Consider the following 24,758-nt stretch of genomic DNA (forward strand, 5'->3'; position numbering starts at 1 on the left):
TTGACTTATATTTTTTAGATGTTAACAGATAAAAGCATTTGTTTCATTTTCTTTCACCGCGGTTTTCTACTGATTTTTGGTGGAAAATCATCAAAACTCGTCAGAGAAATTAGGATCAGTTATGTCTTGCATCTTCCATTGTCATCCAGAGAAAGACGGGAAAAAAAAAGAAAACCGAAATGTTTGACTACACCTTCAACCCTTTGCACAGCCATAATTCACCCTCTCAATCTGTCGGCTCCGGGGGCACAGTAGCTCCATCATCATGCAATAATGCTGGACTCAATCGTAGGTGAGAAGATGATGCTCTTCAGGGAGGGTGATTCTCCCCTCCACAATAAAACCGGCTTCTGCCAGGAGCTGACGAGATTTATCGCCATGTCTGTTTAAATGTAGCCAATTTCACTTTAATATGATATTAAAGAATGATGCATGCCTGAGCGTCACACATTCCCATTGAGGGACTCTCATCTGCCTATGGCGACATTCAAAACCCGGCATGGCAAGTCAGTGATACAGCTGATGTAATGTTCAGTATTGATAACAGCCCCCTGCAGAATGGGCTCTGATCATTTAGGAAAATATTGTGCCTTTTTTTTGGGTCTAAACTACCATTTTCTTGGCCCTGTGCCTGGATTCTTGCCATCCATCAGTTCGACTTGATGAGCAGATATCTACAAAGCTCTTACCTACCCCAATGAAATGAACTCTGAGTGTGAAAACAGAGTGGTGATGTGCATATGAGGTGAATGTGCTTTGTAGGCGTGCAGCTGGAAAGCAGGAGTTGTTCATGAAATCTGTCATCAGCAGGTCTGTGCATTTATTGTTGCTGTGTGGAATAAAACAAAGAACAAGACACCAGAAACCCTTTACAAAGGTAATCTGAAACATAGCTGCTGCCAGTGAATTGTGTTTTAGAGGATTTTTTTGCATGTTGTATCCCACTTAATGCGTCTATTGGTTGAGCGTTTGCAGATTTTTTGAAACTCCAGTTGTGTAAACCATCATTGTGTCAATTGTCTGCATTCATTTATGTCAAAATTACATTATTTTTTTTAGGCTAAGCATTGCATAATGTTTTAATCAATCCACACTAGAAGGATTTTTCTTATTTTAAGATTCGATTTAACCATTTTTCAAACCAGTCTCATTTGGCAAACTGATTGAGATCATGGAAATTTAGTGAAAACTCTAAAAGGAAGTCTTAAAAAAAGTATTTTGAAGAGAAAATTATGGCAAATAATAAAAGCATTACTCAAACTGTCCATTGTTAAAGCTCTGACCACTTGTACTGCAGTTACATGCTTAAAATTCATGGATTGTATACACAACATACAGTATGCATGACTGTAAATGTATCTTAAGACTGCACAGAAATGAGTTTTCCCTGTAGAAAATGAAAAATGCATCCCGAAATCAGAAACTGTGCAGCGGGGGTCAACAGAAATGTACAGTGTGAATATGTGACGTGCATTTAATATACTAAAAACTACAGACTTTTGCATCTGTCCGCCCAATTTTGCTCCTAATTTTTTGTTCGACCATGCGTTTGCTTGTATGTGTGCAGTGTCCCTTCTTCCTGCCTCTGTGTGCGTCTCCAGCGTTCAGTGTGTCAGCTCTTGTTGATTTCCGCAGGGGAAGTTGCCTCAGTGCTATCCTCAGACAAAGCCCTGACCTCGGGGGTTAAGGAATGTGAACCCGGGGGCTGTGACGATCAAGACCTTCCCTCGGGGCAGGCGATGCTGAACACCTCAGCAAACGGCCTAATGATCTCAGATGCTTTTTGTGTCCCTCGTCGCGCACCTTTTTCCTCTGTCTTCAATCAGCAGGTCACTTTTAAGTGGAATCAGATTGGGAAATTGAGAAACGTCATTTCTTGCTGATAAAAACCATTTCAAATTGGTTTCTTGCTTTAAGTAGTTCCCCCTATTACCCTACGATGCTGAGTTTAAGTTTATAAAGTTCAGTTGTTTTGAAAGAATTTGTTGATTTCAGACATTCAGCAATCTGACATTGAAGCACTTCCCCTGTTTTCTGGTATTCTATCGACAGCAGCAGCAATTTATTGCGAAAAAAAAAAAAACATTGCAACCTATGTTTATCTGTATATCCCTCCCGACTGGAAACCATCGTCATTGCCGCTGAAAGAAGCCATAATAACTTTTACGGATGAGTTTGTTGTGAATGGTCAAAGTACAAAGGAGACCAAAAGGCCCTTGTCTCATTTATCACCCACTTTAAGAGAGCGAGAGAGCGGGGAGGAGGAAGAGGAGGTGAGGGAGGGGGCTGTCAAAGCAACCATAGCAGAGTGTATCGTAACAGTGGTGGTCTCTCATCCCCTGAGGCCCAAACACATTGCATAGAGCGGAGACACAGAAACAGAAAGAAAGAAGGCAAAAAAATAAAAGAGCTGAGCCAAGAGATATTGCGATTTCGAGTCAAGTGTGGATTCAAGGCCTCTGCGTGAGGAGGTGTGAGCCACTGAGAGGAGCCAAAACAGCCTCCGGAGAATTTATATGGATGGAGGTGAAAGGTCAGACCACTATTAATCATGGCCCAAGTTGAGGATTAAATAGCTCGGTGCAGCAGGAGGATGAGAGAACCCGGCTCGATCAAGGTGCTGAAGAGGACAGCGTTATGTCTGTCTTATATTACAGAGTGAAGGCCTAAGGCAAAACAGTTTTCTGGACTAAGCACAACTAGGATGTCCAGCCGCTCCATCCACCTCTGTCATGAGGCTTTAACCAACCAGTTAACATCATCACGCCAACATGACACCCTCTGATGATAAACAATTGTTTGCATGGAAGATAGATGAGGCAAATAGTCGCACAAAACGTATAATCAGCTGCGACGAGGACTCAGTTTTCTCTCTTCATGCATCTGCGATCTTCTCTTCCACACACATGCGCACAAATACACCTTGAATCAGTGCCCAGTCAGACTTAATTTTTCTCTTTTTTTCCCCCAACACAACTGCCTTTGATCTTTGATGTGCCATGCATTGCATTAATTATGTATCTCGCCTCAGTACAAACGTGGCTGAACACCTTCAAGTTCTTAATAGGAGCGGGCTCATCACAGGGGCCTAGAGGATGGCTGCAGGAGACGTATGCACACCCTACATCACTCCATATATATATGCACTGCATAAGGGAAATATGTAAAGCCAGCATCTGAGCTATACTCTGTCAATCTGGGCCAAAGACGTGAACTCCTCTGAAGCATGTGCCTTTTCCATGTGTGCAGGATCGAGTGTTGCAGCAGAGGAGCTGCACAGAAGGTGTATGTGACTTGAATTAGGCAACCAATATGGTGAGAACAGTGTCAGACGAATGATCTAGATTGCGCATCGTTCTAATACAGTGGGAGTTATGCAAATGAGTGTGCTGCTACTTTGCTGTGATGCTAGCCTAGGGGGGGCTTGATGTGAATCTGCTGCAAACTTTTATGCATCTGCAATAAACGTGTATATTTTAGCTGTTTTTCTGCCATGCTGGCAAATCAGAGTATGAGTTTCAGAGATGCAGAGTGGAGAGGTTTGAGGGAAATGTTGATAATGGAAACAGAGGTGTATAGATTTCAGTGGGGGATTTGGGAGATACACCCCTCACAATATTAAGAACATGTGCATTTGTCCATTTGTTGATGCATTTATAAACTGATGCAAAAAAAAATGCACAAATGGTTGCATACAAATTCTCCAGAATGCAGGAAATTTTGTGTTTGCTGCAATGTTAAAACTAATTCCCTGTGATCGCAGTTGTGCAGTTTGTACAATTTACCCGGACTTGATTAACTTTTATTGCTGAATTTAAACTCTTTCATCATTGTGAGCATCGTGAGATCCAGTTTGATTTTACGTCTAGTTCCAAGCGGATAAAATGTTAGCGTGTGTCAAGCAGAATGTATTTTGTTTTATAAGAAAAGAGCAGTAAATTCAGTGCACTCTGAGACGTGACTAAAAAAAAAAAAAAAGAGCATTTTCCCCAAATCCGATAGCACAAAACCACAACAAACATGTTGCAGGCAAATAAAAAACAAAACCCCAAAACAACAAAAAGCAAACAAAAAAAGAGTAACTGAACAGTTTTTAAAATCCTGTAAAAAGCTCAAGCAAAGTCTGATTCAGCTTCAGTAGCAAATCTGAGATTAGGACTTGATAAAACGCCATCCTACTCCAATCCTGCTGTGTGGCTGGCAGCTTCGAGGGAAAAAGATGGAGTAATTTATCCAGCGGTGAGTAAAGACAGTTGAAAAATCTGTAGTGAGCCAGCAGCCCTGGTTCAACACATGTGACCAGGTTAAAATAACAGGAGATAAGCACTGAAAAGAATAAGTAGCTGCTGCTCAGCTGAGAAGAAAAAAAAGAGGCTCTGCATGATTTAGAAAACATTAAAAAAACCTACATGAGAGTACATTCTCCCTTCTTTGGTGTTAGTAATTTCCAAAAGTTCCCAATAAAAACCTGTACTTTTTTTTTTAACCTCTCCGGCGTGGCGTCGCTGCGAGCCGGGCGGACGTCGGTGGGAGTACCCCCTGCGCGGGTCCCTTTTGCAGTGCGGTGCCAGTAGTTGGAGTTGTTGTACAGCGGAGAGAGGAGAGAAAGGAGAAGGAGTGAGAGCAAAGCGGCGGCTGAGTGAGCAAACACAGCTAGAAACATCAGCTTATCTTCCGAGACTATCAGACATCGACCTGTCACTTTTACCGCTCGGAGCCCTTCTTTGAGAGCTCCGCGAGCGAAGTGAGCGAGCAAAGCGGCGGCGGCGGCAGGAGCAGCAGCGAAGGCGGCGGAGGAGGAGGCGGCAGCAGCAGCAGCAGCAGCAGCAGCAGCGCCCTGGGCTTGTCTGTTCTGCCCGAGAAAAAACTCCCAAACGCGGTCGTCTCAGCTGGCATGAGCTAACCCAACGACATGGAAACCAAACCGTTCTTGTCATTGGGTGAGTTGTTTATTTGTTTGCTGCGTTTTGAAGCACTTTTTTGTTTTTAAAAACGTGCACTCGCGCTGCTGTTTGTTTTTTTCTTTGTTTTTTTTTGACAGCGCGTGGAGCTCCAGTGCACGTTTGGGTGGGTTTATTGGTGTTTAAATTGACTGACATGTGCTCAGCGTTGTTATAAATTAGGAATTAAAAGGCAGAAACATCCGCTCCGTGTTGCACATCTAACATTCAGATACCTGAAGCTGATGACATTTGGCTTTGATGCGGAGTGACATCGCTCGCGGCGGGCTGCGCGCAGACCTGGCGTGCGCTGCAATTAAATTAAAAACTTTAACCGACGACATTTTAAAAAATCTTTTTAATGAGCTTAAATATAATTATAGACACGATTGAACTGCACGTGTTAGCGAATAAGAGTGAAAAAAAATTCAACTTCGCTGCAAAAAAAAAAAGTTTCAACTTCAAGGAGCAAATAAGTTGTCGCTTTTTTGTTGATAGTTTTATAAAAGTTAGTAAATGTGTCATGTAAATATTGTGAGTTTACTTTTAGAGTTTTTTTTTAAATAGAATTAAACATGCATAAGCTTTTCCTGTGTGTAGTTTTCATGCGACTTGGTGTAACTTCGGTACTAAAGTTGCTCAACTCTTTTTTTTAAGGCACATTTCAGTTTGTTAGCTCAGTAGCAGCTTCACCTCAGTTCCCTACAGGTGACACAGGTGTGCTCAAGTTCATGAATATGTGCTTTATTTAAGGATATGATTTGGCCTCTTAACATGTGTGCATGATTTGGCATTTTGTGTCATCTTACATAGTGGCAAAATTTCACATTCATTTTTCATGCTTTTTTAAAAATTACTTTTATATCAGAAAATAAAGCATTTACCCAGCTGTCATAATTTTAGGAAGTAGAACTCACATGACACATTCCAAAAGCGCTGCAATTTTGAGTCTGTTTCCAAGTCTGATTCTTAGTAATGGATCTTTTTTCCCCCTTTAAATTTCCAGCTTAAACACACACAAGCACGCGGCACTGTAAATCATTAATGTCCAATGCTACTGTAAGTTTGTCAAAGAGGTGAACAGAGCGGACCCTTGTCCCCCTGTAGCAGAGACGTGCCACGGAGCTGTAGGCGAGCCCCATGTTATTGTGTCTGTTGCTCTTTCATGAGGGCATCACGTTACACCTCGACACATATCATCAGCTGCCTGTACGCACCAAGGAGATTCACAGGGACTTCTGAGGCACCGGGAGGCTTTCTTCTGTTACAGGCCCCGCTGTCGCCACAACTCCCTTTATGTGGCTTCCCAGAAATACGCCAAACCGCCAGTGTTACACACACTGACAGGCTGTTATTACAGGTGCACCGTATTGTGTGTCCAATGCTGAAAGTGATTCAAGTTTCAGTCCGCCTGAATGTGCGCCACAGTTAGCCCGTGTCGGCACATACACACAGTCTTATCTTTAAGCCTTGACACTTAATTGTTTAAGTGAGTACTTTTCCATCAGCGTTGGATCTCATCTTTTTTTCCTCCGAGCCGCACCACATGCTGTCTCAGCAGCTTTTTCATTGCCTATATAGTCCTAATCCGTCAGTCCTTAAATCACCATTTATATTTAAACTTGCTCCATCAAGGGTCCACATGAGCGGCAATTGTTAATTGGCCACTTCAAGGACGCCGCTATCTGCAAAGTCCTTGAATTTATCGATTAGCCACTTACTCAGTGTAATTATCTGTCGTGCTGCATTAGAAATTCTGACATGCAACTGTTTGAAATGACAGTGAGTGCATTTTACAATTATAGATCGGTTGTTGGCTATGATGATGACACCCACTCCTTTGGCACTGCATGGCGATGCGCAGCCTGATCCCACTATCAACTTCCCTCGCTTTATATCTGACATTAAGCCATGAAGACTGAAGGGATGACATTGAGAGGAGAATGTGTCCCTTTTGTCACAGCATTATGGGGCTGATCTTGACAGTCTGTCAGCGAAATAAACAGTGTGACTGTGAAAGGAAAGGAGAGATTTTCTGAGCTGAGTGCTGATCTGAAAAGCCCTTTTGATGGGTAGTGATTGATTTTCTCTTTGGTTGATTATTTTGTGGCAAATATGTCAGTGCAGAGGTAGTTCACCTTAATGAAATTCCTCCTGCTGAAAGTTGCGCTTGTCTGGTTTTTATTGATTTTATAGATTTTTTTTGCCCCCTCCTTATCCATAAGAGAGCTCTCAGGATAGAAGGTGTTGCTCAGATTGTAAAGCATACAGAGTCTAATTTGGGCAATTGAGATAAAATTGACTGAGTCCAGTTAGAGATCAATGGTGAAGCCATAACTTTTAATTAATTCCAATCTTATTTATTAATTATCTGATTTTTGTTCGCAATTGAGGGAAAATACACAGAATGCAACTTTGTTAGACAGCTGAGGCCATTTTTTTCTTCTTAAACTTACAAAATTACACATGTTTAGTATCGTAGGGCAGTCAAGTGTATTTAAATGTTGCTTTTACACACAGAATAGTCTGCTTTTGTAGACGTTTTAATTGCAGAGCTTTCTGATAATAAAACTTCCACCTTCCTCCTGCAACCTTCTTTTGATAGATCGCAGTCGAACACTCTTTAGCACTAATGAAAAGTGCCGGATTGCTCACTCCAAAGCCGGTTTTACTACCTGCTAAAGAGGTGTGCGTAAACTCGGTGGTACTTTCTGTTTGTGGGAACGCAACGTACCCCCCTATCATACAGCCTCACAGACCCTCGCTTCCAAAATCAATGAAGTTCATGGTCTTTGATGAGAAAGTGAGAGGTGTGTGTGTGTGTGTCTGTGTCTGTGTGTGTGTCTTTGTGTGTGTGTGTCTGCGGTTGGATGGGGTGGGGGGGGATCAAGGCTACATTCCTTTTCTGGCAGTAACTCAGGAACAAAGGTAATACTGGTAGAGGTTGTGTGTCTGCCGGGAGGTGTGCGGTGGTGGGAGTGGGCTGGTGGAATTACACTGCCAAAAGCATTTGGCCAAGTTTGTCTTTTACGGCCGTCCAGTTTTGTGTTCCTGATGTGATGCTTTTGCTCCCCTTTTGAGAAAAGGGCCTGCAGCTGTCATTTTTATTGGAGGAGTTTTATAGCGAGACTTAATGGCTTAAAGTGACAGCTCTCTCTCCCGCTCCTTTCTCTTTTTTCACCCCTCCTTCTCTCAATCTCACCCACGAGGCCTTTAACTCACGCAAATCAAAGAAAATTGGCTCGCCTTCTATGTGCCCACCCTCCAGTTTCCCACCCCTCACCCATGCCATCATCCGAAACACCAAACTACATGAGAGGAAAACAGATTCACGCTCAATTATGAGCACAGCGAGAACGTGTAGACCTGCGTTTTCTTTGTGGAATATCTGTGCTCATCAGTATGGAGCATTAATTATACTTCATGACTAAGAATAAGACGCGTTGGCTTCAGATAAAATAGTCCATATTTTAACCTGTCATGCTCTCTCCTCTGCAGCCCACACTTGTTTGTGTTCTAAACATAGTACGAATCAGAGAGTGCTTGAGGGCTTTCTGATGCACAAATCATGGAATGACTCAAAGCCTCGTTAATTATTTGTGTAGGGAGCTCCTTGCTTGCAGGAGGTCTTTATTGATAATGGCCACACTGAACTTTGCACCTCAAACCTTGGCCTTTGCTCCCCATATGCTCTATCATTTCAGGAATTTGTCTTCAGTGTCCAATCTGTTGTTTAAAGTGTTAAAGACAGTAGCTTGTAATTTTCTCTTTTTTTTTTCTTTTGTTGTACATACTTTGCTGAGCGTCATGTTTCTTATTTCTATCCTTGGCTGTTACTTTTCACACACTGGGATTTGTGGTGATTTACATTAGAGTTGCAGCCAAAGATTATTCTAAGTCCAGTATATAAAATAGCAAAAAATGTCCTTCACAAGTTCCCAGAGTCCAGCACGATGTCTTCACATTGCTGTTTTGTTTTATCCAACAGCCTAAGGTGCAAAAAATAGACCATTCATGCAGTAAATGTTTAAATTTTCAATGCTAGATCCAGAGAATGTTTGGCATTTTTGATTCATATAGGGACTAATTTATCCATTTTTGTTAATAAAATTAATTATCTTTTGCATTCTCAGTTGCGCAGAAGCTTTGCTGTTGCTATGGAGACTTCCAATAGTGGAATCATCCGAGCACCATTGGTCTCAGGGTTTATTGCTGGTCCTCAGAGTTTCTGGATGGCTTTTCTGTGGGCTGGCATTATTCAGGGTGCGTACAGCCACTCTTTTGAAGTGGAAACGTAGTCTCTGTGGGGATTTGACCAGATCACACTCATAATTCGTATTGAGAGCAAGGTCGGTTTGCCCTACTCCAGCCAGAACTCTCCTCTCTGTTCTGTGTGCATCACAAGACAAAGGAAAGACCAAAAAAGTCAATCCACGTCGAGATGGGAAGCCACAATATAAACTAGAAAAACAATCAGAGTGTGCAGTACTCCGCCAAGGCTGCTCAGTTGACGTATCATTTCCGATGGATGAAATCTTTAATAACAAATGACCTTGCGCTGAGCACAGGCATGTGTTATGCATGTGCATGTTGTGTATTTATACCGAATTCTGTGTAAATTACTCTTATAAAGGTCTGTTGATCAGTTCATCACTTTTGGCAAGCCTTTGTTTTGCTAGTGTTAAAATAACTGTTCCATCCATGCTTTTATTTTGAAGACGTATTTTTAATGTTACGGGCTTTTATTTTGTCACCGTTCCAGTGGCAGCTTTTTCTTGGCATGACAAAGACGCTGCTGAAAAGTCCGAAAATTCACATAAAGATGAAAGAAAACGGTTCCACGCTGTTGCTGTCTAGCAAAGGATGTGTTCAACTTAGAAGCACCTAACTGGGATGGGGACAAGCTCTGACGGTGTTTAATGAAGAAAGGAGTGAATGACAGAAAGGTGAATTTGTGTTCAAAATAAGACTGACGACAGAATGTAAATAAAGGCTTTGTGAAACATCAGGAGCTTCACCATTGTCTGGCTGGGGTTTGCTACATTGCGTGACCTAAATATGTAGCAGGACTCAGAAACAGCCCACAGTTTAATCATTTGTTCCTTGTATGATTTTCAAATGATAAATTACAGTCATTTTGTGTTAGGATCGCAATCATGTGATTGTCAGCAGGTAACTTCACAACTTTGTGTTGTGAAATTAAAATGCTGCCTAAAATGGGAGCTGTCAGAAGCTAACTACCCTCTTCTCTCCTCCACAATCCTCAAGTTGGCATGTTTTCAGTAATAAAAACAACTGTCAGCTCCTCTTCTGCGATCCCAGTAATGCATGAAAATATCTTCGGCTGTTTGGCAGTTATGATGTGTTTATTAATTATGTTATGAGCACATAAGCTTTGATGGGTATTCGCTGGGGATGGATGACGACTCGAATGAATTCTAGAAATGCTATGCTCATTCATGTCATTTATATTTCCTTATGCGCGCATTTTCCCACCACACTAATTGTAATTGGCCCCAATGAGAACCACCAATTTACAGAATAAAATATATATGTAAATGCTGATTTATTTTTTATTTGAACTAGCCCTGTAGAATGGAAGCTTATTTTCTGCACCCCAATGATACCAGAAGTAAGATAAGACTACAGTGGATCAGTGCTTTACATGTAGTAATAATATGTATCTGTTACACTGGTTGAAGTATCATTAGTGTGTAACATGATCAAAAGCTGGGATGATGTGTTTGATGTTTCAGCACAGAATTAGATTGTGGACTTCCAACTGTGACGTTGTTTTTTTTTTATATATATATATAGGTGTATATTCAGGTGTAGACACACTTCCCTACCTGTCTGCGTATCTTTTCCATACACACTTCATGCACGCCGATGTGTATGTACATATAAACACGCATCGCCGCTGCTGCAGAAACAGAGCCAGGTAATTAAGGCTGTGTCTCACGCTGCTTCATCACAGTTTCTTTTTGAGGTCACAAGCAACGAGAGGAGGTGTCCCAGTGTGCCCCACGCCCTCCTCTCTACTCCCCACCACCACTGCTGCCGCCGCTGTTACGATTGTCTGTCACCTTGCCAGATGCCAGTGGGTGGGGGGGTTGGCTTTCACGCACCGCTGGGCACAGGGGCATAGAAATCCCACAGCATGCAAAACACCTTGGTTGTGTTCTGTGTGTGTGCGAGTGAGTGGGTGTTTGGGTGGAAGCAGAAAGCGGCAGTTTTGAGAGCAAAGAGTGAGAGTAATGTACTGTACATTTACACCTGCACGCCAACAGATACTTATCTTAACTGTAATCAAACAGCTCCAGTGCCTGTATTTTTGCATTTCAATTCATTTCATTTTTTTGCTTCCATTCTTTTATGCCTCACGGCCCCAGTTTTTTTTTTTTTTAAGTTATTTTTATTGTTGAAATGCTCTGTTTGATGCAAGGTTTTGTCATCATCATCATCCCATATGAATGTTCAGGTAATCTGGAATGCTTTTGTATTTATAGGAGAAAGATGATTTAAAAAAAAAAAAAAAAAACCTTGCGAAGATATCCTCTATTTTTCTTACTCAAGTCAGGTGAAGATTTATATTGCCATGAAAATGAGATATGACCCCAGTGAGCCTGCCTTACACTGTCGAAGACTAGTCCCAGCTCAGAGTTGAAATTTAGTCATTTCTTCTTCAGAGAGAAAGAGATAGATTTGCTTTGAACACACAAAGAAACACTCATATCTGGAAAATGAACTTTTTTGGGAGCAGCTACATTTTAAATTAGACCTAGAGAGAATAAGACGCAGTGGCCCGTGGGCACAAACACAGGTAGCTCATAATAGCCAATGACTCGGTTTCTCTAAGGTTATGTTTTCACATTCTGCACATTGTCAGGCAACCTGTAGACGCAGACAGTCATTTAATAACAAGCTCGGCTTTACCTTGTCCAATTATTAGTCAGAAAACCTGGTATTATCAGAAGGGTGTGTTTCTTGCATGATAAACAAACCTCTTCAAACTTTCTGAGCATTTTCAGAGGCTCCACTTGCTCATTCCATCCATTAGCTTGCCAGACTGATGCAAGACAAGGTGCATATGTCTGGAGGGAACTCAAAAGCAATAACGGTGTTGATTCATTGAATGACTAATGCAGACTCGGTTGTGATGAGATCATGTTTAGCTACAAATATCATCATATCTGCAGCTATTTTTATTTGCTATGTGTAAAACTTTCCCATTTGATTCACTTCCTCTAGCTGTTTTCTTCCTTTCCAAAAAAAAGCTCTCTAAGCTGCACACAAGTCCTTCTCTATTTAATACAGTTCTTAACCTGAGATGCTCTGTCTTAAATGCTTTGTGAATAGACTAAAAAAAAAAAAAAAAAAAAAAAAATCTTAAATCTTAGTTAAAATACAAAGATACGAGCATTTTGTCTTTAAATGTTATCACTTGGATTGATTCAAGCACTGGGGAGGTTTATGACTACTGCTTCTCACCTCAGTAATGCGATGCCGCATAGCAACATGACATTTCCAAACCTGCTTACTCAGAGTTACGTCTGCTATTATGTCCTACAAGTACATGGGTTGTATCAGAACAAAAGCTTCTGTTTACCTGACAAAAATAATATTACACGTTATAAGGGCTACTTTTTGGGAGATCAGAAGCAATAATTGGGAGAAAGAAACAATGAATGTCCATGTATTTAAATGTGATACCCCTGTGCTCATAATAAATATGTTAACTTTTTAAAAGAACCGTCCCCAGTTGTTCGGTACGCAATGTTCCTTTCACGATTCTTACAGTGTGTTTCTCTTCTACTCATATGAATGAATTGCATGAAGCAGAAAGTTGTACTCAGCGGTCAGAAACTGTTGCAAGGAATCCTACATTATTTCACATGCTGGTTTACTGTAATCCTGCTTGCTGGACTATGCTTGAGACAGCAGGAAACAGTAGGAAGTTTGTCTATGAAAACTTTTCTCTCTTCTGGCACCGTGTAGCTCATTTTGGAGAGATCACCTTGTTTCTTTTGGCTGGTTTTGACTTTTATCTCAATTAGCTTTGTACATTATGTGTGTTGTGTCTTTAGCTGATGTTATTGTACCACGTGTCAAAACAGGTCCTGTTTGACTTTCCACTTGTAAAATGAACTTGACTGACAGTCATTCATTGGCTGTAAGGTGAGAAAAATTGAGGATATTTTATTTTAAGCAAGTGAATATGAGATTGCGTCATACTGATTTAGCTCCTATCTTTACTGTAGTCATGCCAGCATCTTTGCTGTTGTGATCTGACGTTAGTAGTTCTATAAAAATTTCCACACTAGTCTGTAGGCACAGTCGGCCAGGCATACTTGTCGAACAAGTGTAGCACATTTTACAAGGCAAGAAATGGACGTGTAGCATTACAATGAAATCATACAACATTAGATACGTTAAACATGGTCATATTTAGCTCTTTATGCTTTATAAGAATGAGAGAATTTGGTAACTGTTTGACAGAGGGGCTTGGGTGGAGATACGCTTCCTCCTACGATGTAAACATTCATGTGAAATTAAGTATATTAATTTAAAAAATCAGCTCTGTCATTTCAGATTTCAAAGACCTGAAAGGGCTCCCAAAATTAGAATGTCTTCTCAGAAAAGAGGACTATATGTATCGACAAGCAGCAATCTGAAGGAGAGAGAATTGATTAGACAAGCACACACATATGGTTATGACATATCAATCTTAATATTGTTTTGATATCTATAGTATCGTGCGCTCTCAAAATATCTAGACAAAATGTGTTTTTATGCTTTAGCAGCATTGTTTTTGGAAACTTTCATGCTAACAAAGTTCCCTTTGAGGTGAATAGAACTGAACTGAATATGAGGAAAATGATGCACTACTTGTGCAGCAAGCTAGATGCCACAATTGAGGTGAAAACAGTCAAGCACACATTCCCACTGTGTGACGTTTTAAAAAAAAAATTAAAAAATGCCTCGTGCATTCTGTACACAACAGGTGTAAATTTTGGGAGCAGACGCGTGGAAGCCTTGTTTGCACAATGTCAGAGAGATATCTACAACAGAAAGCGACCACAATCATCAGTAACAGTCACAAAAAACTCAATTTACTACTTAACATCTGTTTGTCTCCTATTGATCTGAGTATATTAGATAGAATGTCCTATTTATTTGAGTGTACAGCACAAGGATTTGTCACAAGGCCTTTTTTTTGTACTTCAATTCGCTCTCTCTTTTTTCATCATACTTGTGTTTCATGCTGGCATAATTGCTTATAATAACCTTTTACAGTACCCCATTGCATTCTTGTTCTTGTTTCTATAGTGACTGTTGTATTCAGTTTCCGTGAGAGCATCTTTCAGGCCCCCTGTTGTCGCACTCACTAGGTTTCTATATTTTCATCTTCCTCTATCCAGTTGCTCAGTATCCCTCAATATTAAGATTGCAGCATAAATCTCCAAAATACAAGCAGTTTTTCTCTGATGTCTTGCAGCTCGCCCATAGAGGTCTGAGGTTAATCATTTTGAAGGTTGTTCTGTCTTAATTTTTCCCTTCCTTGGAGTGTGTCCTGCTGGGATTGAGGATCGTTGATGCTGCTCTCCAGGTGGAGGATTTCCAGATACCATAATGACATTAACTCAAGACTCCATGTGTTAGGAAGTTTTCTTTGACTTTCATGTCCTTCTTACTAAAAAATCAACAACAACTGGATTTAGATTCCACTTTTGCAAAGGCCCTTTAAACCAGTCTGTAAGATTAAAAGGCTGTGACTGCAATTATGATAAACAGAAGATCCATTACAGGGACTATCAAGCCGTCTGGATTACTGATGAGATGGATGATATGAGCAGATGCAAAAGGACTGACACAGGTCAGCTCAGACGCAAAGCCTGAATATGCTTGCGCCGAACCAGTTGTAGGTTTCACATCTTTTTCACAAATTACCATGCATGAGAGAGACTAGAAAAAAGATAATATGTGAGATAACAGGGTTCCTTTGTGGGTTTTTCCTCCGCCTGCAGTAGTGAAAGAGCGATTAACCATTTGTTGACGCCTGCAGGTCTAACGTATACATACATCCGCCCAGACTGTGGCCTCTCGGCCTGGACACACACACCTGTATGCATGTGCACACACAGCCAGGCGTGCGCACATATCCACACAGCCTGTACAGAAGTCTGGAGGGCTTTGTCACCTATGGTTAGACACCTTGCTGCGACCGTCTGGTTTAAGGAATGTTCTCGACGGCAGGAAGGTGGAAGGGTGTTAAGGGTGGAGGGGGAGGGGCTGTCTATCTGGAAAAACGACACAAGGGCGAACACCATTCCTCTCAGTACTGACAGATGAACATGCTGTACCAATCATTCCAGCTTGATGAGCACTGTAAAAAACGAAAACAAGATGTTTCATTCTTACTGGTGGCATTTGTAACTGAGTGACATTTCATCAGGGACACATATTGTAAACGGCTGTTCCCTCCTTTCCTGTGCCTAAAACATTCACTCTTATTTATTTTAATCTATTTTAACATTTTACTTTCTCATGAGGAAAATTTATTTTGCAGACAGGGCTTGCCACAAAATCACACAGCAGAGCCTTTTAATACAAAATAATAGGGCCACATAATATTAGACAACCATGAAACACATAGTAAATTGCTCCAATATAAACCCATCCCGACCACAATGAATGCAGGGTGCACTTATTTCATTTTTTTTTTTTACTGAACACCACTACTTAGTCACTTAAAGTAGGGAGAATGAATGAATACAGAATGTGCATTCAGTGGTGACTGAGTTACATTCTCTTTCTCATTGGCTGTAGAGTTTATTAACGTGCTTATTAGACTGAGAAAACCCTCAAATTGCGCCACCATGGAAAAAATTCTCACTTCTGTAAATGGATTATGTACATGGCCTTAGATCACTGCTCCAAGACGGTGTTTTTTTTTTCTTTTTTCTTTTCCCTGACACTAATGAATCTACAGTATTGCTTGTGCTATTTAGGCGAAGAGAGTTGAACAACCAGGTTTACTGGACAGACGGAGACAGGCAGGCGTGCAGGTGCTGGTCATGTCTTTGTCATCAGCGCTCTGCATACCAAAGTGCTGACAGTTGCCTGCGCAAACGGCCCTGACAAGTTCAAGTGTCACTTTAAGGATACTTTCATTTGTTTTAACCCAGGGTTGGAAACAAGCACCAACAATTTCAGCTCAAGGTGATGTCTTCAGATCAGTTGTTTTCTGTAATTTTCAGTTTATAATGACATAAATTACTAAATAAAAGCCAGGGTGTGTTTGGGATTTGCACTTTATAGTTGACATTGAATTAATCATTGGATTATCAAAAATCTATTCTATTGTTTTGATTTATTTTTTGATTTATTTATTTGGTGATCAGCTCAGCGATTTACTGTAACTAGTAGGGCTAAGATTCGATTAATTGTTAGGGGAAATAGGGAATAAGTGTCCTCCCCAAATGTGTTGTTTTCTACAACTAAAAGATATTAAGTTTACTGTCTTAGAGGAGGAAAGAAACACATAATATTCACTTTATGAACCTGGAATCTGCCAATTTCCTAAAAATTCCTCAAACTAATTGTTCATATATTCAAAATACTTGGCAGTTACCTTAATAGTTGACACCTAATTGATTAATCGACTAATTCTTGCAGCTCTGGAGCCACATTTTTATGTATTTTAGCATCAGAAGAGGTATGCATACATCCTTGGTGATGCATACGTCGGCATGTGTTTTTCTGCCACATGCTGGATTATCTCATGTCACAACATGTACGCTCTGTCGGCGGTGGTGGTGAAGTCCCCGACACGCTGATTCATGAACTGATGTATGTGGAGCAGTGCAGAGTGGAGTAGCTGAGAATCGAGAGTGCTGTCTGGGAGAGGTAAGGTCAGGGGTTGTGGCTGGGTCACGCTCTGTGGGAGAGGAGCAGCCTCGGCAAACATGACAGTGTTTGTATGGAGGTGAAGAGAAGCGAAAAGTAATGATGGAAGAGGGGGAAAAAAAAACGAAAACAAAACCGGATCAGTGTGGAGCTGAGTAAAAGGAAACAGGAAGCAAGTTGTTTTTATTTAGGTCTTGCTTCACTCAGCGCGTGGCTTTTTTTCTCATCGCTGAAGCCATTGTTAGTAACAGAGTTAATTGTTAATTGATCCAAACAGCAATAAAACAAGGCAGCTAATCTCTCTCTTGCTGACAAACACACTCTCACACACACATATGGGCAGTAGAGAATGAGAGTGGATGTTTATTACAGGATCCTAGTGGATGCTAAGGTGCCCTGGGGGCTATTAAAGCCCTCACTTAAAAGGCGCTATTGGGGAACAGTGATGTGGGCTGCCTCAAGGAGGAAGGGGTAGAGGGGCTGTAGAAAGAGAAAGAGAAGAAAGAGAAGTCCTTAGAACAGCGAGCAGAAGGAGGGAATAAACAGAGTGAGCACATCTGGATTGCCTCAGCAGAATATTTGTGCAACATCTGGAAAAATTCCCTGGAATTTAAGGGTCCCCTCCTTTCATTTCAGTTATTTTTGCTCCTTTTCACTTCTTCTCCGTCCTGTTTTCTGCATCTTCAAAGTCTCTTACCTTAGTGCAGCAGGCACGTAAATACTCCAAAAGTAATGCATGTTGAGCCCTTGCAGACTTTATAGCAGGCCAAATTGGGCCCATGTGACCAACTCCCCTTTGTGCAGGGTCGGGCTAATTAAGTGGCACAGAAGTGAGAGGGCACCCGGCTGTGGATCCAGACTTAGGCCAGACCTAAGCCAAAGACACAACCCCTCATAAAAAGGGAGAAAAAAGAAAAAAAGTATTCCACCACTTTCTACAGACAGTAAACTTTAACTCATAGCATAAAGAATAACCTCTTTGTTTTGTTTTCGCCAGAACTTTAACATACTTTTCTGGTACAGGCATAAAAGAGCCACTATATGATTGGAACACAAACAGGCTTTCTTTGTGCTATTAGAGGAAAAAAAACAACTACTTTTTTCATGTAGTAGTTTGCTCTCATTGAACAGGATGTACTAAGATTGTGTTCATGAGCTTCCCTTTGAGAGGTAAACTCCCAAGAGGGACAAAAAACCTTAGTATTAATCAACACCTTCACTCGCTTTGTGTCACTCAAGAGTCCACGGCGCTGTGTTCGGCTACAAGGCACTTACAGTACATTACAGATGCACAGCAAGGCTTTTGTCTGCCTCTGCAGTGAGATCACAAGAGTGGTTCTCTCTCCTCTCATCACCGGCGAAGCAAGCCTGTGTTGATTAGCGATTAAGATTCAGACGGGCTCCGAGTGCCTTCTGTCTTACCTGAGCGAGGCTCTTTGTGGGTTGGCGGTGCTGACAGGCAGGTAGCTTTACTCAGAGTGGAGGGGAGAGCAGGAGAGTGCAGAGGTACATGCTAATGTGGAGACTGTGCTGATCAAAAGAGGTACATCACGGTCTCCTTCTGATGGGCTTACTGATGCTGGGCCCCCCTGAGAGCTACAGTATGCACAGGCAGGAGCAGGGCAGTGATCAGAGGGAGAAAGAAAGGAGGATGGATTGAGAAGGAGGTAGAAGGGGAAGAAAAAGACACTCGTATAGAAGGAGATGAATGACAGTGAATGAGTGAAGCAGGGAAAGATGAGGGGAGAAATCCAAGGAATATAAAGCAGTTGGGAGGTGAATCAACAAAGCATTTAAATGACTGAACTTTTCACTGGTCAAACTAAAATGAAACCATTACAGCCTCGGATATAATAGTAATAACTTGTTGCAAGGCATCTTGCTATAAAGTAGAGCTAGTTTCCTTCATTATCTGGTTATCTGAAATAGCCGGCAAACCCGGCGCCAATCATCTCTCTTTCTATGAGGACACTGAGCTGATTTTCCCCCCATGTTGCTCTGCAGTTGGCCTACATCTTTCTGCCTGGCTGAGCTGACAAGTTGCACTCCTCTCTAGGAATGCTGATGTTGATGATACAGTTGACTGTATGTTTGTGTGTCTGTGTGAGGTTTGATTATATATATACAGAATTGTGTGCGGGCTCTCTGTATGATGATGTGTGCTGGTATTTTTGCATGTAGCATGTAACTAAAAAAAAAAAAAAAAAACAGAAATCAGATGAAGATAAATCACAAAAAAATCCAGCTGAAAATTGGATTAAACAAATACTGTTTGCAGCAGAAACACTCTGTAATTAAACCGTTATCTTTTACGGTGTGTTACTACCACATTACTTTCTTTCACTTTACATTTTCTGTAAAAGCTCTATAAAAACTCAAATTGTTGATTTTCACATGAATTATACAAACATCACAATTGATACAACAGATTTTTTTTAGTATATCGTACCAATTGTTTTCATTATAAATATAAATTTCAATGGTAGGAAAAACACAGGAAAAACATAAATGGCAGATTGTCACAATTGAGAAGCTGAAACCTGGAAGTATTTAGATTTTTTCTTTCTTTTCTGGAAAAGCTTAACAAGCAGTAATGCTAAAAACTAACACTAATTGAATAAAATCATTCAGCTCTTGTACTGAAACATGCTGACACAATAATGGATGAACACAGGCACAAATGAATGATTTGATACACTCACATGCACGCAGGACTTTTTCCTAAAATCAGATTATGACACTGTGGGTCGTGCTTTCATTAAGATTTGAATCTGACAGCCTGAGGGCCATGTAACACACGCAACCTCTACGTCAAGCTTCACTGGGACACATTTTCCCCGTGCCTTCAGGTAATTGCGTATGCAGACATCTCTGTGCAGCCCTGCAGAATGACCTTGCTCTGGCTCGTCCACTTGCACTTCCCTTGATCCAAATTAACTTTGCTGCTTTGGACCCTATATTGAGAAGGAGCACCACTGCTCAGCTCTAAGCCGATCTGATGGTCTGTCTCTCTTGGTCAGTAATTGTTATTTGATATAAGAGTTTCTACCCTGGAAGGCAGATTTCGTATTTTTGGAGCAGCCGTATGCTTCGCTGGCTCATCGCGTCTTGCGGCATCTGCAGGTAGACATGCAGTGATGTCATCTGTGGCATTTCAGCAGAAGGAGTGCGCTGCCAGCCCTCAAAAGGTGCCTCACCTCTTGACCTAGACCTCTCTACAGTATCAAAATAAACCTGATTCTTATTGCTCTAGGTATTTGTTTTTTTATACAGCTGAGGGCCAATGCTCTCATTTCTAGTCCGCTCAGTAAAGCCTCAAATAAATCTTTTAATGTTAACCAAAGGATTTTACTTGTACATCATAAATGCTTCTAATAAATACCAAGTTAAATGATTGTGTACGTTTGCGGCAAGAAAATGGTCGTAAAACTTGAATTCAGTGACACACACTGAGGTGCAGAACTGTAGAAACAAGCAATGTCAGGTGGTTGAAAAAAAAATCTGGTTACATTAGCAGCTGCACTTGTCGGTTTTCCTCCTCACTAATGAAATATGCTTTTGGCAACTAAAATACGGTGCAGAAGATGTCTGCAAGCATATTAAATGGTTTATAAATCATTTTTTTTCAGTTTTGGGAGGAATATACCATATTCAAAGTATATTATTTTAACATTCAGGCAGTCATAAGATTTTAACATATGGGATTAATTTATGTGCATTGCAAAATACAGTTAATCCCGAAGTTCATTATGTAAACACACGCTGTAGCGCAAGTGATATTTATGTAATGTAAGGTCACAGATGCATCATGTCCTTGGTGTTGTGGGAGATCTGATCTTTGTTGCAGCAGCCCTCTGAAACACAGCATCATGAATCCACTGTGCTGTGATCCTGAAAGCCTGAAGGGGTCAAACTGATCAGAGAAAAGTACCACATGTCGGTCTTGTTCATCAGCGGCATTACGTGACATTGATTGGCTCAGATCCGGTGGGGAATCTCCAGAGAGAGTTCACTTTTTGAACTGATGACAGACAGATTTAATTCTCACATATATACGTTGCCTATGTGTGTGTGTGTGTGTGTGTGTGTGTCACCCATTGTAGGCTGACCACGGATGTGAATGAATGATTGGTATCCTACGTCCCGGGGCTCTCAGGGGATTGACTGAGCTTATGACCAGCTTAGTTTGTAGTCCTGTGCATGATCGACAGCTATAGTTTCCTCTCTCGGTGGACAGCAGGAGGGGTTGATGTGGTACCAGTAGCATTTAGCATCTCCCAACATGCCCCCCTGCATTATACTGTATGTGCATCTCAGTCATACATTTAATATTCCACTCAGTCACTAAAATGTGTCTGTCAGCGCCACCGTCACAGTGTCTCATTTTGAGACAGTTTTTGTCACTGAAAGTTCACCAACTGATTCATTTCTCTTAGTGTTGTGGTTCTCTCTTAGATCAAAATCAGCAGTGATATCCACATGTGCGTTTTTTAATTTGGTTTTGCATGAATTTGGCCATTCTGAATCAGAAAATATATTCATACAGCCCTATTGTCTGAGCATTCTGGCACACTTGCTGTCACTTTGTAAGGACTTCAGATATGTGACATCTCAGTTTTTTGTTGTTTTTTTTTCCATTTCACTGTCTTTTGCATTTACCCAGGATAATGGTCAGTGTATGGTACAGCCATTAGCCTGTCACAATGGAGCTGTCTCATACTGGAACTGTGTCCCCTCCTGTTATGATCATTTTCATGCTATCTCAGGCTCTCGCTTTGTTTCCTGTCTCAGAGGGACGAGTCGCTCAAGTCTTTAATGCTCTGTTTTTGTGCTCACTGAAAAGCCTCGCTTCCTACCAGCCTACAGTGCGGCATCACACTCACTATGCTGAGCCTCATCCCCCCCGTGGAAGAGAAATAATTTATAAAATGAAATCTACATTTGTTGTGTAAATGACCACATGCTGTAGGATATTTAATCCTGCCTGCAGTCGATCCCAGTCATGTGACTTGACCTAGTTTTGTATCCCTCCCTCTGCCTGACTCTCTTCTTTTTTCTCTTTTTCATTCTGTTTTCTCACTTTCTCTTTCTTCAATAGTGTTGCTTTGCTCGCCTGTGCTTCCTCTGTTTGTTCCTCAGTTTTCTGTCTTATTCCATCAATTTTCCTATTTGTTCTCCCCTGTGTTTGCTGCTGTTCTTTTTCATGACTGATCCAAGGAATTGTCTCGTTCTCCTGCTGTGTTAATATGTTTAACTCTGTGACCAATACCTTTGTCCTTGATCATGTACTGAGAACAAACCATTTTAAAAAAAAAAAAAGATGAAGGACGTTAAGGACACTGACTTACACAGTGATTGCCAGCATGGCAGCAGAATATGGGTTATTAGTGGAGTCATGTGTCATCTCATCATCCTTCACATGTGCAAGATTTTCAGCCACGAGACAGTTATGCACAATCACTTCTGTTTCAGAAATGTCAACTGATGAATCCAGTGAGTCAGGCTTTTCTGTCTGACTTTCAAAAATCGACTATATTCTGGTGTCCTTTCCAGCAATACGAGTCTCACCTTGTTGGTCAGTTATATGAATCTTATGATATCTTATGATACTATAATTAAAGATTCATTTATCATATTTTAAAGGTTTGAATCTACCCGTTTGGTCCTGTGCCAGTGCTGGTCATATTGCAGTGTCCTTGCCTTAATTTTTCGTCTGACTTACACTAGTAAATACATTTTTTAAAAATGAATTAGAAATAGATCATAGTTGAACTTTAGTGTTTGACAGCCTACATCATACACTTCCCTTTATTTTACAGTGATTTTGGAAGAATGCAATAAGAATGCAAACTTCACTAAAATTTAAAACTGGCTAAAAACACAAAATCCATGTTCTTGAAGTATTGTAGCACGTCTGAATGGAGCCCTATTTAGTTCAATTCAGCTTAGTTGCACCTCGAATAAAGCATGCTAATATGAAAAGGTGTAACTTCATGCAAAAGTATAGAGATTTTTGCTTCTGGCGTCCACTGTTTTTAACCAAATGATTATATTTCTGACAAAATTCTACCAGTTCAGCAGTTGCAGAAGTTAAGGGCCAGACAAACTGTCATCAGTAAAATGTTGTTGCAGTCACACATGGTTACAAAGAGAAAGGAGAAAAGGTGGAGTAATTATACTTTGCAAAATACAGTGTTTGGCTTCGAGAACAGGTTAGGTGGATAGATAAATGGATAAATGGATACATGTTGATACGGAGGTCTCTGTAAGAGCAGCTGCAGCCCGCTTGGCACACCCTCAAGTGGAACGATTTGGTGGCCTCTTGGAATGCGTGGCATGCATCCATTCCTGAAGAGCACAAGAAATCACTCAGCCTTTGTAATAATACTGTAACCCATAACAAGCCTCAGCTGTTTCACTCCCCCCAATGAACAATATACACTTCTCATGTCAGCATTTTTAAATTATTTTTTTTGCACATTTAATGTTTGTATGTATGTATAATGTCTATATATGTTTATCAGCTATTTTCTATATCGCCTTACAAGTGGTTTACAGGCTATTACAGGCCATTGTGTCTCTGCGAATGTGAATCAGTAATGTAGCCTGAGTGTTAAAGCTTTCACTGTCGAGGCTTTGAGAAAAGGAAAACACATTCTGTTTCTGAGAAAATAACAGTGAAAAATTTTTTCATCCTTTGTAAATCACATTTTTTTAAAAGTTATTTTTAAAAAAAATAAATTTTTTGAGCTACCAGGGTGCTCGAAAACACAAATATGTAACTGTGATGTGAGATCTGAAGCACAGAAAACATCATGATAATAGTGCTATATGCAAGATATTCTGTTCACTGGATTTAGCTGTTCTTATTAGTTCTTCATGAGTAGCATTCTGTTGGTGAAGAATGATTTATCTTTTGGAATCAGTCCTGTAGAGTTTTTATTTTTAATTTTTCAAGATAAAACTCCAAAAATTTAATGAAAGTCTACTATCATGAACCCCTTTTGCAGAATTGGCCCATTTAGGAGCCATTATTTTACTGCTGACTTTAAAAGCTCAGTGGGGTTTTGCTACTCGCAGTATTTTAGAATTTTTACATAACATGCATAAAGTTTCAAAGAGCAAGTTGAGATCGTTAGCCAGATTTTTCTTGGACCTCCTCAAGTCTTTGCCAAAGACCAGAGGATTAATTGGGCCTTTTATGTGCCAAAACTGCTTTAAATGTTGAGTTGATGGAAAATCATTTTTTTCCTCTAGGATGTTTCTTTAAACTATATGTTTAGGGCCAGAAATGTATGAAACAGACTTTTCTGTCCACTCTTCCTTTATCTGTGAATTTAAATTTGGCCACATTAATGAAAATGTCATATTTGTGATTTCTGTACATGCTGTGTTCATTCAGAGTTGTGTCCTTAAATCAGGAGGTGCTCCCTGAGAATCCAAATGAGTCATATATATGTATTATATGCACTTTATTATTGGAAAGAAAGTAGCTGGGAAGAAATTACATACTTTCTCCTCTGTTCTTATTTTGAATTTTGAAACCAGAGCCTCTGTTGCTGACACACTTGCCAAATTAAGTGGATATGGTAGAAAATGGAATGTGCTCTTGCCAACCGTGCAAAAATTATTTAGCTTGTTGAATTTCAGTCACAAATGGCTTGCTTGGAGCTTAAATGCCAGGTTGCAGTGTGTTTATTTTCAAGCATTCAGAGTAATTATGCAAAACAGCTGCTTTTGAAGGCATGACAGTTTTTAGCTGTGCCATTAACATGGGACTTGAGCTGTTCCTCAGGGGGGGAGTCCTGCTGTCTCCATTTGTTATCTTGGCCCAAACTCTTCATTCCAAAATTTAACTTTGCTCTGTAAGTACTGCTTTCCTGCCCAAGTCTTTTTAAGTCCAGCTTG

General features: G+C 40.6%; 1 protein-coding gene across 2 annotated transcripts in view; it reads left to right on the forward strand.

The window, feature by feature from the left end:
* The first annotated feature begins 4,575 nt into the window (after positions 1–4,575).
* Positions 4,576–24,758, forward strand: part of rxraa (retinoid X receptor, alpha a) — a 112,835-nt gene continuing 92,652 nt past the window's right edge. The window contains exon 1 of one of the 2 annotated variants that reach the window (XM_023262933.3): positions 4,576–4,940. In XM_023262933.3, the coding sequence (XP_023118701.1) occupies positions 4,913–4,940 (28 nt within the window). In that variant the 5' untranslated portion in view covers positions 4,576–4,912. The remainder of the gene's footprint in view (positions 4,941–24,758) is intronic. The other variant, XM_023262934.3, reaches the window with a different exon arrangement.

This window comes from Amphiprion ocellaris, chromosome 17 (genome assembly GCF_022539595.1).
Source record: "Amphiprion ocellaris isolate individual 3 ecotype Okinawa chromosome 17, ASM2253959v1, whole genome shotgun sequence".
Taxonomy (NCBI): Eukaryota; Metazoa; Chordata; class Actinopteri; family Pomacentridae; genus Amphiprion; species Amphiprion ocellaris.